Raw genomic sequence first — 15,920 nt, 5'->3', positions numbered from 1 at the left:
AACCTCCCTGCTCAAGCAGGGCTGTCCTATAGCACACGGCACAGGATTGTTTTTGAGAATCTCCAGTGAGGCAGACTCTACAACCTCTTTGTACAACTTCTTCCAGTGTCACTCACACAGTAAAGAAGTACTTCCTCCTGTTCAGGTGAAACTTTGTGTGCATCAGTTTCTGCCCACTGCCCCGCATCCTAGTGCTTGGCACCACTGAGAGGAGCCCGGCTCCATCTCTTTGGCACACCCACACCCCCCTCCTTTCAGACATTTATACACATTAATAATGTCCCCTCTCAGTAGTCTCTTCTCGAGACTGAACAGGCCCACCTCCCTCAGCTTTTCCTCCTAGAATGATACTCCAGTCCCCCAAACATCCTCACTGCTCTGCACTGTACGGCTCCTCCTTGTGTGCCAGCAGATTCTGGATACCTGCAAACCAAAACTACCCTGAACGCGCCTGGGGCTCAGAGGTGCCCGCTGAGGCAGAACCATTTGTTCCCATGCCAAAACAAAAAGTGTGGGGTTCTTCCTCAGAAAACCCGCATTTCCCCCCAGAGCCCCGCACGCCCGGGCCGTTAACGCGCAGTGGGCACAGGCGGTCCGCAGCCGCCCAGGCCCAGCCGCCGCTGCCGTCCGTGGGCCGGGGAACCCTTGGCGGGGCGGGGAAGGGCAGGGCCGGGCCGCGCTGCCTCCCGCCGCCGCCGCCGTTCACTTCCTGGTTCCTCCCGGCGGCCGCTCCACCTCCGCGCAAGGGGCGGGCGGGCGGCCGGCGGAAGGGGGGGTGCGGTGCCGTGCCGTGCCGCTGCCGGCGCGGGGGCGGCGGGGCGCGCCGGACCCGCGGCGGCGGCGGCGGCCACTGGGGTAGGTGGGTGCGACTGACAGCGCGGGGCGGGGGTGCTGGGGGGCGGGCAGGTGTGTGCGCCGGCGGAGCGGGGCGGGAGCGGGAACTGGGAGCAGAGAGCGGGGAGCCGGGAGCGGGCCGCCGGTGGATGCCATCCCGCCGCTGCACCAGCCGCCCCCCGGCCCCGCCGCTGTCCCTGTGGTGTCCCCGGCCCGCGCGGCCCCTCGGCCGTACGTGCGGGAGCCCCGGGGTGGCGCGGCCGCCCAAGGGCCGCGCGGGGCTCCGCATCCCTCGGCGGGGCCCCCGGGCCAGGGCCAGGGCCGGGCGGCGGCTCCTGTCTCGCAGCAGCGTCCCCGGGACCTGTGGGCATCGGTCGGGAAACGAGCGGAGGGCTCCCGCTCTCACCTCGCCGCCTTCCAGCGCTGGGCTTTAAACACTGGGAAGCTGAACGCGTTAAATGATAGCGTGCTAAGTACGCGGTTTAGGTCTGCTCCGCGGCCTTTCGGAGCAGCGTTGAGTCCCCTCGGCAGGAAATTTAAAGTCGGAGCCTCCAGCGATCTCTTCGGGGTCTTGTGACCTGTCGGTGGATTGCAGTGGTCCTGTAATTTGCTAATGCGTTGCAGCGATGGGAGCAGCTGGACAGCGAGTGGAGCTGACCGTGTCGCTTCCGAGGTGGTCCTGGTCACCCGGCGTGTGGCTGTCCCATGGCCCCATCGGCCAGGTGCGCCCCCGGCATCGGCGGCAATCCCTGGCGAAAGCATGGCGCTGGGCTGGGCTGGGCTGGGCTGGGCTGTGCTGTGGCGGGTTTAGTTGAAATGGATGGTGAGTTTTACGTGGCAGGAGCAAGCGATCCGGACTGGTTTAGAACGGCAGCTTCTGAGTGCTACTGGAGTTGTTCTGTGAGATAAATTTTTAAGAAGAAGCAAGAGTTTACGATGGCTCATTAGAAAACAGTCTTCAAAAAAATAATCAAGAAAACAGGCCTTGGGGAGGAGGGGGCAGCAGTCTGATCCCGATGGGCTCTCCACTTGGTGTGAACCATTGAGGGATGTGGGATGGACAGCAAAGTTCGTTTAGAGGTCTTTCCTTTGATGCCGATTCAGAAAAGCTAAACTGTGTTTTTCAGCATGGGAGAGAGCGACAGTGTGCCAGACTCCTGGCACAGCAAAGGTGTGTATGGAATGTCAGATCTGTAGGAAAGGAGCCCAAATTTGGATGGTTGTTCTGATACGGTGGAATTGCAGAGAGGGGAGGGACTGGTGACTTACGGTGAGTGACTGCATTGGTGTCTTGTGGTGTATATAGCAAGGCATTAGTGAGGACCATATTTTCCTTTGCTTAATGAAAGCAACAAATAAGTCTTTTGCATAGCGTTACAGGCATTTCAGTGATAAGAGTCATCATAAGGGGAGCCACGCCACTCTTACGTCTTTTATAAATGCAGCCCCATGTGCAATAAAGATGTACTCCTTCAAAGGCCATGACTCTGTCAGCGTAGCTCTTGGTGCTGCCTCACTGATGCAATAGTGTTTGTCACACCAGAGGGACCTGCTGCTGGTAGTAAGTTGTGTCTGACTGAATGTTCATTGAGATTTAGAAGGTGCGGCCCAGAAACTCTTGTGTGTTTATAGGTTTATGAAAGGGCAAATATCAGGTGTACCTAAACCCCAAAATATTTGTTGTGACATTTAGGATCTATAGCAATAACATCTGTTGGGTATTCTCATGTATGTTTCTGCTTCCTTTTAATTTTCATTTAAAGTGATGTAGTTACAGACAAGGCTGTCTATTTCAGTTTGAAGTTGCTTGTTTGGTTGTAGACAAAAGTACACAAATGTAATTTAATCCAGATAATGGGAGCAGGTTGCAAGAAGATGAATGCCTAATTCCTCAGTAGATGCAGGTCTGCTGTGCCCAAGTAGTTATGTGTTTTTTCTGGGCAGTTTCCTTTGCGTCAGCGAAGGGGAACAGCTGACAGTCTTCAGTAGTGTGTTTGTATCCTGGGCAGTGGTAGCTCAGCTTTGGTGAATCTTTTTCTTACCTAATAGGAATTTACTTTTTTCAATGGGTGGATTGCTGTGCACCTCTAGCAGAACAGGAGCTAGCAGTGCTGCATAGTCCATGCAGTTTAAACCGTGTGTTGCATGATTTCAGAAAGACTTGCTCATGGAGCCAGTTTCACTATGCAGACATTTCCCATACAGCTGTAACAGGGCATCTCTCCCGTAGAGGAGACTAGATGGGCACCCACAGTGGTGTCAGTCTGAAAATGGCTGTAGCTCAGCCAGTTTCTCTGCAGATGTTAGTTGGCTGAGTTTATGCTTTTCTGATGCCTCTGCAGTGTAGATATGACCTTTTTCTTAGGGCAATATTCAGGAATACAGTTTTTCTACAGCCCCGTCCTGACAGAAAACAGCAGATAATGTAAAATATGACACAACAGAATAGCTTGTTGTCAGTTTTTATTTCCCCCATCCTGTTCTTAGCTGGTTGAAGCAAACGAAATGTGACTGATTGTACCTGGAACACCATATTTAATCTGTGCATGTAACTGATCTGACGCTTTGGGTTGTGTTCGAGAAAAGGAGAAGTTAAAGCTTTCCTAATTGAAGCTGTGTGTTTCCTGGGTTGTGCAGGCAATAAGGAAAGAAGATAGCCCTTGCCTGGAGCTGCAGTGCAGCAAGTCTGCCAGTAACACTTCACACATTGTCCTTTGGAGAGGGAGTCCAGGAACACGAGCCAGCTTGTTTGCAGGGTGTGGGTGCCAAAGGCCTCCCCATATGGCAGCAGTTCCCTGCTAGTGAGGTGCAAGGTGCAGCTGGGTGCTGGCTCACTGCATGGGAGCACTGGTGTGTTAACTCCTGTGATTTGCTTCTGGCTGTGCCCCCAGCCTGGGGGCTGCTTGGGAGTGCTTCTGGAGACTGGAGTGAGAGATTTGTCTAGGCTTATAGCCCCATATCTCTCTTTGCACCACCAGGGTGACCATACAGAACCCCTGCTGTTACAGGAGAAGAGGTAGAAGTGCAAGAGGAGGGGGAAAAAAGAAAGAGAGGATAGATATGGAAAGGTAAGGAAACGAGAGGGAAGGGTACAGCATCAGAATTCAGCTAGAAAAATCTTGGGAAGTGCTATTCTAGGAGCAAGTAAAACAGCAAGTAAAAAAAGGACACAGAGGACTCACTGTTAAGATCCTTTGACAACAGAGGAATGTTGAATGAGAGGAAATGCAAGGCATTTGTTGTTCCTGCTCCTGGGCTGGTGGTGGATGGTGTGTTTATCATGTTCAGCTGTGAGTTCTGCAATAACGCAGAATTGACGTGTGACCAATCTTAAGTGTGGTGCAGTGTGCAGAAGTTAAAACAAGTGGGTGAAGCTGAAACGGTGTGAGTGAGTAAAGGTAGTGTAAAAGACATGCAGACTTAGTGGGAAGGCAGTAGTACCATATCATAGATTACAGGGAGGACTGTAACAGATGATAAAGGTAGGTAATGTGATATGCATTCTTTGTTCTTTGCAGTGGCCACTTGAATTACAGATGTCCAATGCAGTACAGAATAGATAAGGAAGATATTATATATGGTAGCTACCATATATTATTTCTTTGTATTACAAAAGAAAATTAAGGTTTACACACAGAAACTGTTTTTTATGGCAGTAAGGATCCCTGCTGCTTGCCAGTGCTAAAGTGAGCAAAACAAGAAATGCTTAGTTTGCCAACTCAGATGTTCTTTGCTGTGTTTCAAAAGCTTTAACCTACAGCAACTTTGAACCTGCAGGTTTTTCCAGTTTTCTGAAGTAGCAGCATATGTTTCTTCTAGTTGTGATTTTAACTTTGCAGGAAAGAGGTGATAATTGTTTGGTCCCTGTGTTTTTAATGTGCTATTTTAATATATGCCCTGTGTACTTTCTGTATTGGCTTAGGGATCTGCTCAGGTGTAGTATGTAGATTTGAAATCTAAATGCCTTACAGCCTTTATACCTACATCTTTACTTACCCATATGTGGCAAGGCAGAACAATAAACTACAGGCAGGGGAATAAAATCAGAGAGTGAGTGACTTGTTCATGCTTGTGAAGAGGGGGCTGTAGCAAAAGCAGGTGAGAGCCAAATCCTGCGATAGACCATCTTGAGTGAAAACCTATGTCTGGTAGTAAAGTGCTCTTTCTGCCTTGAAAAATAGTAGTTAAAATATTTTTTTAGACTGGAGGGTTTCTGCCAGCTTCTTATTATGATTAAAACTTTAAAGCTGCAGCTCTTTCTTGCTCTGCAAAACATATTCCTTATGCCAGGAAAGTTGTGTGGTTTTTAAAATTGAAACTAAAAATAATACCAGTTTTATAGATAAGCCTTTCCCTTTATTTTTTGTCTTTGTTAAAAAAAAATGTTGATAAAGGAGAAATTGAGAATTTACGTTCCCCTAATCCAGTGGCTTGCTGTTTTAGGTCCTGAGTCAGCATGTAAATTGCAAAGCTGCCTAGAAGACCAGGACAGCTTCTCCTGTTTTGTCTCTCATAAGGCTGTGCATTCAGGATAACTGCAGTGCTGTGGGAAAGCATGACATCCCCATCTGTTGTTTTCTGTTTCCTGGTGCAGTCTCTCCTGCACGATTGCTCTTTCCTTCCAGTGCTTAACTTTAGATAGGTGGCAATGCAACAAGGATGGTATGTTCAGGATTAGTATTTCTCTTTTGGCATGGGTTAAGTAGCTTGTGTGTATTTGGTTTATTGGGAAACTGGGAGATTGAAGTAACAGAATAGCTCTGTTGCCCTTGCAGCTCTGATAGTTAAAAACTTACCAGTTATTTTGTAATGGTTCATTACTTAATGACAGTTTTATAAAGTACCTTCTATCTCTGATGAAAGACTTACTAAGATCACTGACTGTGATCAGACCAAGTCAGATCCAAGTCTGACCTCAGTCTTGGTGCCCTTGTGATGTGTGCCCTGTTTCTACATCTTGCCCCAATTTTGTCACTCATCCACAGTGGTCCAGTGTTTTTGTACCTTGGACAGTAACTACATTGTCTTTGCTCTCCTTTGCTCAGGCTGGCAGCTGACAGGCCTTTTGGTGGGGGTGCAATCACCAGATAACTCAGACTCCTAGGTCAATCTTTATTGCATTATAATTTATTTCTACGATACATGTCCATTAGTTAAACAGAAATGATACAGACACTAACCAGGGAGCTGTTCCATCCACCCTGAGAGACTGCATGCCACAAGCATCAGCACAGGGAAACCCCTGTATTTGTAATTCAGAAAACATGGCCTTATTTTCCTTTCAGTTCTACTAATGGAATTCCTCTGGCACTGTTGAAGTTGCTTCTTGTCCACACTGATGTAAATTAGAGGAGGACTGAGGGGTTTGTGCCTTATGTGGCTGCATCTCTTTTGAGGTGCAGTCTGATCCAAACCCTCAGGATGGAGTTTCTAGATATGACAGACATCTTTGATGTAATTTCCCCCTCCCCTTTCTCTCCTTAGGGAGAAGTTTACTCTTGTATTTGCTCTCCTATTCAAATGTGTTCTTCAGGAAGGCATGACTTCAATTAAATCTTCCCCTCTAATAAGATGCTTCTAATAAAAATAATGAAAGTATGATTTTAGCATGAGCCATTTTTACTAAGGTCTTGTTCACGTGTGGCATCCTTGAAGTAAGAAATAAATTAAAAATAGAAAATAACATCAGAATAGTTGATGTTATAAACACTTTTGTAAACAATTACTGTAAAGCATTGTAGTGCAGCCATTTACTCACTTTACGTATAGAAAAATGTTATAAATTGGTTATCATCTGGTTTTACATGCTCTCTATTCCCCCTGTTAAGGGAGGTAATCCAAGCTTGTGCTTTTACCCTCAGGAAACATAAATTTATTTTAAACTTTGTAATTTTTTAAAGATTTCTTTACGCCATTTTTCTTGAGTATGGGAACTGAAAGTGTTGCAATTGCCTGACTTCAGGAGTCAAAGGATTCAGGAGACTCTTGAGATGTTTGTGAGCCTTTTGCTAAAGGCAGATGCATAGCTGGTAATGTAATATTTAGGCTGTAACTGTACTCCTTAAAGTAGCCTGAATTTCCAGGAGAAAAGTGAAGAAGTGTCTGTGGTAGGCACAATGCTGTTCCCTGCCCCTGGAGGAGGCTGGCAGCGCTGACTTTGCCCTGTGATAATTCCATCTGACTCATCGGGTGTCCCGTAAGCACCTTCACTTCCCTGCTCGCTCCTTCCCTCCCTGCTGCCTCTGCCTTTGGAACCCAGCAGGAGGTTTCTGCCCCTTTGGGCTTTCAGCCCCAGTTGGGGTGGGGTTTGTTGTGTTTGTTGTTTGTTTGGTATTTTTAACCATGTGTGGAGTCCCGAAAGTATGCCAATGGAAGTACAGCTCTCTGTAGCAAATTTGAGCCTGCTAATAATAGGTTTGCTTTTTTTAGCTGCCTTTCACAGACCTGTTAGATGTGTCCCGTTGACCCTCCAGGGTTTTGTAAACCAGAGGTTGGAAACTGCCGTGCCAATGGATATCTGGATGAATCTGCAGGAGACTGCCAAAAATTCTCGGCATAGCTGGCCTCTTTTGTTGCACTCCTGCAGATTAGATAAAGCTTTTTAGGCCTTGCAGGAGCCATTAGGAAAATACATATAAATTCTGATATTTTCGTATTATCTGTGCTTTGGCAAGTTTTCACAAGCTTGTTAGATTTTGGTTGCATGGAAGTGTGGCAGGAGAAGCATAGGTAATAACCCTTTTGGTTAGGAAACTCACCTTCTCTTATGTCTCTTGCAAAGGAAGATTTAAATATGCAGTGTTTTAATCTATTCAGTTTTATCTGCAGAAAAAATGAAATAAACTTAAAAATTAATTCTTCTGCAGTTTCTGTCTGTGTGGAGCTGACTGATTTTGTTTAAAAGGACATCTGTCCTGTAGATCTAGATTGCTTGCCTTAGCTGTCGTGAATATAGTAAGCCTAGTTCTGTATGTCTGCTTCCTTGTGATGATAAAAAATTAACTTTAGTATTGTTTGTCAGCTCTCAAGGTACTCTTTGTGTCATAAAAGCTCTTTGGAAGTATTTCTTTAAAGTAAATTAAAAACCAAACTGAAAACCTAAAAAAGGTCTGCCATCTGCCCTGATCTCTCTTCTTTTTTATTCTTTTTTTCCCCTCAGTATTGTTTTCATGTAGCTGGCAGAACTGGAAATTCACCCAGTTCACATGACACAATGAAAATGTAACCTCTTCCCCGAGTTCAGTGTTAATGGACTTGTAATAGAGGAAATGGTTGCAATGTACACAGTAATGCTGTAGTTCTGCAGGTCATACCCATGTGCTTGACTTCACTAACATGAATAATTACATGAGAATCAGCAGGTTCACAATGATGGTGGTTTTAAGCTTGCTGTAAGTTTTGCATCAGAACCTCAGGTAGCTTTCAGACACTTATTGGGTGAAGGCCCACATCATTTGTTTGTGCATTCTTAACAAATTCTTTGGCTGTCACAGGCAATTAAAAACCAGATTTTTTTTTTACATGGCTTATGGCAGGTGAAAAGACAGTTTATATAGGGTGTAGTAGCATATTTTAAGTGTTCATTGTTGCAGGAAGTAGATTTTCATTTTTGTTTACATTTCTAACTTATGTATTACATGTTTTTTGATTGTTCCTGTATTGCCAAATGCCTTCCAGACAAAAAAAACAAGAAAAGGTCTTTGTTCTGTCATGTCATTAAGCTGAATTGATGTGTGTGTTGTCATTGTATCTCACATTTACCTAGTGGCCTCTCTTGTAGCCTGACACCAAGATTAAATCCTTAAGCCCTATGCCTACATTCTTTACATATTGTTTGCTCCAGAGCAGGAGGAGCTGACATATTCTGTCTGTATTATAAATTAAGTTCATATGCAGCATGATTGAAGGGCAAACCAGTTAGTGCAAGTTACTGCTTCCACCCTGCTACAACCTTTTTTTTTTTTTTTTGGTTGTTGTATTATTTATCTGAAAATACCAAACTGGATAGCATAAACCTAAACAGATGTTTGTATATATAAGAGCAAGGAATTAAAAAAAAACCTCACTATCCGGGTCATGTAGGGGAAAAGCTGAAACTTTAAGCTCCTATAGCTTGACTCTTAAGATAATGAACACTAGAACACATATGTATTTCTCAAAACAAGGTATGATGTTTATGTACTGATTTATTTTGTTGCCTAATGAGGCTCTAAAGCGAGCATTAGATGGCAGAGTACATTAAATAACAAAATTTTCCTCCAGCCACAATCAGGGGCCTGTGCTCTGTCCTCTTAACTCCCTGCAGAATTGAGTCTCCAGACTTTCAGATTGAGGGGGCCTCAAGGCTCCTTCCAGTTTCTCCTTAGACAGTTACACAGCAATAGATTTTTCTTAATTTTTTTTCCCCCCAGTTTAGCTTAAAATATATCTGATAGAGAGCTGTAGAACTTTTATTGGAGTGCAACTACTTCCTGCACTTGCAAGAGAGATTAATTTTTATTTCACTGCTGAAGTGTGCTATTCAGGACTAAACCCACAGCTTAATCACTTTGTATTTGTTCAGCTTTCAGTCAGTCTTTGCTCATTCTGACCTTAAGGTGACTTGTGAAAGGGATTGCTTTCTTAAATAGGAGTTTGCTTTTCCTGTGACTGTTTGATTCCTTTGCTTTGGGATGCAAAACCTGAGGGGAGGAAAAAGTCTAGGCAAAAATCCTTAGTCTGTGTTCAGGGCTGTCCCAGCTTGTTACTGCACCTGATGTGTCAAGTCTAAACTTTTGATTGGAAGCTGAACACCTAAATTACAGTTTTCTTTCTTATTTTTTAGTGTAATGTGGTGTTCTTGTCAACTGAACGCTGTTGTCAGGTGTGAGTCTTTAATTATGTCAGTTTTATTTTGAGCTGGCAAGCAAGCATAGCAATTTTAATAAGATTATTAAACAACACAGTGAAGGTTAACCTGTTTCCTTGAGGGAGTGGAAGAACTAAGTCTTTGAAGTACTTGTTAAGTCTGTGTGAATGTTTGAATACATAGTTGTCCTTACAGCAGTTGTGAAAAATGGGAGAAAAGGTATGCAGGTACTAGTAGGTATAGATTTATCTGAACTTAGACTGCCACATTGTTTGGGTATTCACTATTTAAAAAAATTACATAGCTTGTCTTCCTAAATATCAGAAATCACAAGACTGAATTATAGCTGTGGTTAAAATACAGAGTAATTACAACGTGTTATGTGAATTTTGTGAATGAGGAGTGGGGTTTTTGTTGTGGGCTCTTTTCTTGTCAAAGTAAATGACATTCCTCACAAGGACATTTTCATCTTGATATTTCTGTTCTGTGGGATGTGTGTATAAATACAAGACTGATATGCTTTAACATTAATTCATGTGACTTTCTTCAGATTCATAAACCACCTTAAACTTGCTTGGCAGCATACTAAATGTTCCAAGTGGAAAAATGAGAAAATACCTAATTCTCCTAGTTTATTTATATGAGTTGTGCTAGCAACAAATACTGTAAATTGTTTAGTTCATCTGCTTCTGTGCACCTAGGAGGTTTGTGCTCCTGGCTTTTGCTTCTCACTGTGGCCACAGCAGTTCCAGTACCTCTCTTTGTGTCACTCGCAGTCAGGTGCACAAAGCTCTGTGCTTGGATGTAATTAATCATCCTGCTAATTAATAACCTTATTCTTTGACTGTGAAAGAATAATTGTCCTCTTGTCAATTTGGTCTTCTTAAAAGAACAGCTGAAAAGTAAATTATCATCTCCTTCCCTGTTGAGATAGGGGCAGCAACATCTCCATTTAGGTTGGTGTTAGGCAGAGTAGAGCTTTCTTCTTGTACTTGGCAGAATTTAGCCATAAGATTTGGAGAAAAGTTTGAAGTCCTGGGGATTTCTGCAGTTGTCTCACTATGTTTTATGTAAAATATATCCATTTTTAAACAATTAATGACAAAAATAGCTTTAGGGTGAACTTTCTTGGCTGAAAAAATAATTAGTGGTGAACATTTTCTCTGAATTTAAATGGCATAGTGAGTGCTCTTGTTTTGCAAAGCCATGAGAATAAGCCTTACATTTTGAAACAGCAGGAGGCTGATACCTTCCATCAGGGATCTGCAATTCAGTGTATTTGGTAGTAGAATGATTGCAGCCATTTTTGTAGAAGGTGGGTCTTTAGAGGGTGTTATGTTATGAAGCATTTAAAGCACTGAGCAAATACTCTGAGTAGAAGTGTGTTTGGAAGAGGTTGCTGGGTGTGTAAAGAGCTGCTTTCAAAGTGTAGCATTCCAGGTGTGCTCCAGCATTGAGTGGTGGATGGAGTGAGTGCAGATGGACTGATGCCTTGCCAAAGACTTAGGAGCACCCTCTCTGTTTTCTCTAATGCCTCCATTTGGTGGGAGTTACACTGAAACACAATCCTGGCGCATGCCTGGAGCATTACTGTTCCTGGTTCCAAGATGGCTCTTACTCTCTGGATAGACAAGGTGTCTGCAGAGCTGGAGAGGAGAGGACAGGGCAATGTCAGTGTTGGTCCTCTTGCTGCAGTAGAGTGGAGTTGGCTGGAAAACGGGAAGCAAAACAAATGCCATTGAGGGATGGAGCAAAGGTGGTGGGAGAGGCATGGCAACACAGAAGACTTCCAAGGGATGTAAGGCCAGAGGAGGAGGTGAGGGTGGGAAAGAGCTGTTGTTGGGAAATAACATCCTTCAGCCAAGAGTAGAAGTTCCTGTCAAGATATTTCCTGGGTTGCTTCTTGATCAGTTCCTGCATGTCTGACTGTACTGCTGTTTGTTTTTGCACTTTTACCCCAAAGCTGGGAGTCAGTGGGTAAGGAGGAAGGAAACCTCTTCCACTTGCTAAGTTTCCCACTATGTGTAGGAAAGACCCTTCCCTTCCCCAGATATGAAGCAGAAAAAGGGGGACCCTGCCAGCTGTGACAGGACTTTTCTCCCCTCATGTAACAGTGCTGAGTTCTTGCTTCAGTTCCTGTTGTGGCCACTCCTGTTGGCTCCTACCTGGTGACTTTTTCTTCATTAAAATGCTTGTTGCCTTCCACTTAGGGAGGTGGAGGTGGCACACAGGTAGACCTAGTGTGTAATTAAGCACTTCTTAAAAGCACTTAGAGTCTTCTGAGTAAGGAGTGTTCCGATAAGCACAAGAGTGTGGTTTCCCAATCCATTATTTTATGTTTGATTTATTTACCTTTTTCGCTTTTTCATCTCACTTTCTGCAATTTTCCCATGCGATGACCGTGCCGTTATGTGAACAGAGGTCTGGATGTCTGGCAGAGCAGTGAGCACTGTTTCTGACTCTCTTTCAGATGCAAGTATGGACATAATAGCCTATGATGATTACTCCAGTCCACCGCTTCAGAGATATTGAAAGGACACCTGAATACCTCCAGCCAGAAAAGTGTGTTCCACCTCCTAGCCGCGCTTCCCTGGGAACAATGTGGTTTATTCGAGATGGCTGTGGTATTGCATGTGCTGTCGTTACCTGGATGCTGGTGTTCTATGCCGACTTTGTAGTCCTTCTTGTCATGCTAGTTCCATCGAGAGATTATGTTTATAGTGTCATCAATGGCACACTGTTCAACACCTTGGCTTTCCTCGCTTTGGCTTCACATTTTCGTGCTATGCTGACAGATCCAGTAAGTATCCACCTCTCTCCGTGTGTCTCGGAAAGAAACAGGCGGTGTTTTTCTTGTCTGCTAGATGTTGGGTAACTCAGTTGCCGAGTGAGTGGCAGATTTAAATAACTTTTGTGTGTCAGCCTGCTGAGTGAGGCTGCTGATGTGGTATGCTAATTTTTCGTCCCACTCGAGTCGGATGCAAAGTCGAGGACCCAGCGTTAGATTCCTGGTGTGTGAGCAGCTCCTCTTTCTGCACTGGGAAGGAGAGTGTTTCTCTCCAATGCTGTTTTCTCCCCAGTGGCAGATCTCGTGTTTGTGGCTTGTTGTGTCATGACAAACAGGAAAGCTGGAAAAGCTGGTTTTGGTTGTCTGCCTTGGCAAGTATTGCTTCAGCAGAATAGAGCAGAATATGTGTTGTTTTGAAAAGCTGTGTTACCATCTCTCATTCTACTGATTTTGTTGAGTGTATTGGACAATGCTGAAATAAGTACAGTCTGAGCATGAGATGGCAGTTCTTAGGCAAGTTGGGGAGCATCAGAGCTTTGAGATCCCTTTGTATGTATCCTTAGGACATTGCTTTGAGAGATCAGATCTGCTACTCTCTCATCTTTCAGTTTGTGACAAGGTAAAGTTTAGCACCATGATGCTAATTCTGAATGGCCTGTCATGGTTTGTTTTCCTTAATAACCCCTGGACAGTAGACTCAGTTCAAAACCTCATCTCCACTAGTTAGTGGAAGGAAAGACAAGCTTAGATTTCTCTTTACTCACAAATGTTCTTGCTGCTGTTGGGAGTGGTGGTGTGCCTCTGATAACTGTCCCTTCCAAATGTTATTTTCTCCTTGAAACCTTGTTAGGTGCTGTTGAGACTTCAGTACAATTGTTGTTTCTTATATTGTAGCCCTTCCAGAAGCCCCAGCACTGCAGAAATGGCTTGATTTGGGGTATTCTCACAATTTGTGGTAAAGACTGTTGAATTGCATGCTACTGCTGCTGGGCAGAAGTGTAAGCAGTACTTCAGCCTCTGAAACTTCTGATCGCTGGACTTGGGAATGGAGGGTTGCAGCAGTTTGTTAGATAGTTTGTATCCTAAAGATGGTTGTTAATTATTGTGTGTTGTGTGATTTTTATGCTTAGGGACCTTCAGGTGGCTGCAATTATTTTGCAGAGTTAGCAGCAGCTCTTGTGAAACAAAAGCTCTATTTTGAAATGGGCTCGTTGGAGCAGTGTTGGAGAAGCAGATACAATTTCTGTTGAGAGTAATTGAGAAAAGATATGGTAATTCCTTGTGTGAGGTGGGATTTGTGTATGTGGATGGAGAGCCAGTGGGATTTTGTTTCATTTTTATAATGAGGAATTCAGCTAAATAAAATGCAGGAAGGAAGATACAGAGAAGGGATGCACTAACATGTGGCAGATAGTGAGTCTGGGATTAAGGAAGCTTCCAGGACATGGGGAATCAGGGGCCTGTGTAGGATGAGAATGAAACAAAAAGCACTGCTGAGGCAAACAAGAAGAATTCTATTATAAATAAATTACCAACTCAGTTCTTCACAATTGATAGCGGGTGTCCTGCATTTCAGTGGATCCTTCTAAAAACTTCTTCCAGTGGATCCTTGCTAAAAACATTCCTAAAGTTTGAGCTATGCTGCATACTGAAGAGAGAGAACATGAGTTGTAGCAATTTTGTGGAAATTGGTTTTGGTAATTTTTAAATTAGTCAGGCCTGTTGGGGAGGTTTTGTGGGTAAATGCCCCCAAAGATTGCTTTAAAAAGTCTCATACTACTGGTTTAATGTGCAGTTCTCTCACTCATGTATCACTCCTGTTTATTGCTGTTAGCAAGTTGTATAGATGTATTGTTAGGAGACTCTTCCATCAGAAATCTGTTGAAATATTGCATCTCTGTTTTTATTTCAATTTAAAAAGCCTTAAATTCACAGAAGTAAATTGTGCCAATCTACTAGCAGTGTTTTTATACACCATCTTTCATGGTGCTCTTTTTTTTTTTTTTTTTAGCAGGGGGAGTTTCTTTGGTTTGTTTGTTGTTTTGTTGGTTTTTTGGGGTTTTTTTTTTGTAAGCAAGTTTTTGTCCCTATAAATACTGTAAACTCATGAACTTGGGCTCCTGTAGCAGCAATATGTTATGTATTTAAAGATATACTTTGAAGTGGAAATTGCACAGCTAAGAATTTTTTACCTGGTCTCATTCAGGTGTGACAATTCGTAGTGTTCACTGTTTGAATGTTAACCCCCAATTTAAATAGCAAATACACAATAAAAGCATAACTATAAATACATGAGTTATTTACCAGCAGCTCTTAATGTACACAATAATACTTCCGAAGAAGCTGCTTCTACTGGCATAGAACATCTGCAGTTTTCTGTGTGTTAGGAAACACTGACATGATACATTTGTTGATGTGAAAAGAGGGATGAGGATTCTTAAATATTTTAAGGTTACTGTAGGACTACAAAAGACTAATTGCTTAAGTGGAATTTAATTGATGTTTAAAAAAAAAAACAACAAAAGTCCCACCAAAATTATATGTAAGTATGTGGTTCCATATATTAAGACCACATTTAAATTTCTTTTCTGAATCTCCTTGCTGTTCTTAAAACTCTGTTCTGTTGATCTTAGGGAAACTTTTATTTCTTTTTCTTTCTGCCCCTCCCTTAGTTTTAAGTCATCCTGTTGTTCTTAGCAGCCATAAAGTGCACAAGTTAATCTCCTGGTTTGTTTTTTTTTCCCTGCAGGGTGCTGTACCCAAAGGTAATGCCACAAAAGAGTTCATCGAGAGTTTACAGCTAAAGCCAGGACAGGTGGTTTACAAGTGCCCAAAGTGTTGTAGCATCAAACCCGACAGAGCACATCACTGCAGGTAAAGTCTGTTCTGAGGAGGGCTGTCTCATCAACACCTCAAGAATTATTCACCAGTGTACCTTGTTATTGCAGTCTGACACTGGAGTGGGTCAGTTGAGGGATTGGCATGCAAATTCTGTTGCCAATAGCACCAGACACATTTAAGCTTCTCACAAGAAATCTCATTCCTTTTCTGACAAATTTTCATATATAGGAGGCCAGGGCTACTTCGTGCAAAGTGAGAAACACTTGCAATTTTTGAGTGCTGCCTTGGTTCCAGACTTCTAACTGACATTCCATAAATTTTCATGTAAACATGACTTGAAAAGAGACATTCTATACCAAAATGCATAGAAATCCATAAAGCGTCTCCCAAAGGGTCAGTGTCTTTTCCATTTTTGTTTTTATTCACAAACCCATTTGTCAAACTGTGTATTCTGTTTAGAAGTGATATTTAAGTTAAAACTGAAGTCCAGGTAACTGTATATGTATTTTTAAGAGTTCAGACTTCCACATTTCCATTGAGTGCTGTGACTTTGTTTTTGTGCTGTGTGATAGATCAGTATGCCTACTGATCTGTCATGTCCTTTCTTTT

The 15,920-nt window shown here is 43.4% G+C and overlaps 1 protein-coding gene across 5 annotated transcripts in view; it reads left to right on the top strand.

Annotated features, from left to right (window-relative positions):
* Positions 1-685: 685 nt before the first annotated feature.
* The window catches only part of ZDHHC3 (zinc finger DHHC-type palmitoyltransferase 3), a 33,819-nt gene continuing 18,584 nt past the window's right edge, over positions 686-15,920 (top strand). For 3 of the 5 annotated variants that reach the window (XM_058805878.1, XM_058805852.1, XM_058805887.1), the window contains exons 1-3: positions 1,417-1,556; positions 12,153-12,482; positions 15,220-15,344. In XM_058805878.1, coding sequence (XP_058661861.1) covers positions 12,177-12,482; positions 15,220-15,344 — 431 coding nt within the window. In that variant the 5' untranslated portion in view covers positions 1,417-1,556; positions 12,153-12,176. Of the gene's footprint in view, positions 860-1,416; positions 1,557-12,152; positions 12,483-15,219; positions 15,345-15,920 lie in introns of those variants that run through there. The other 2 variants (XM_058805870.1, XM_058805861.1) reach the window with 2 other exon arrangements.

Source organism: Ammospiza caudacuta, chromosome 1, assembly GCF_027887145.1.
Source record: "Ammospiza caudacuta isolate bAmmCau1 chromosome 1, bAmmCau1.pri, whole genome shotgun sequence".
Taxonomy (NCBI): Eukaryota; Metazoa; Chordata; class Aves; order Passeriformes; family Passerellidae; genus Ammospiza; species Ammospiza caudacuta.
Note: the sequence above shows the minus strand (reverse complement) of the source record. Positions and strands in the feature narration are given on the sequence as shown.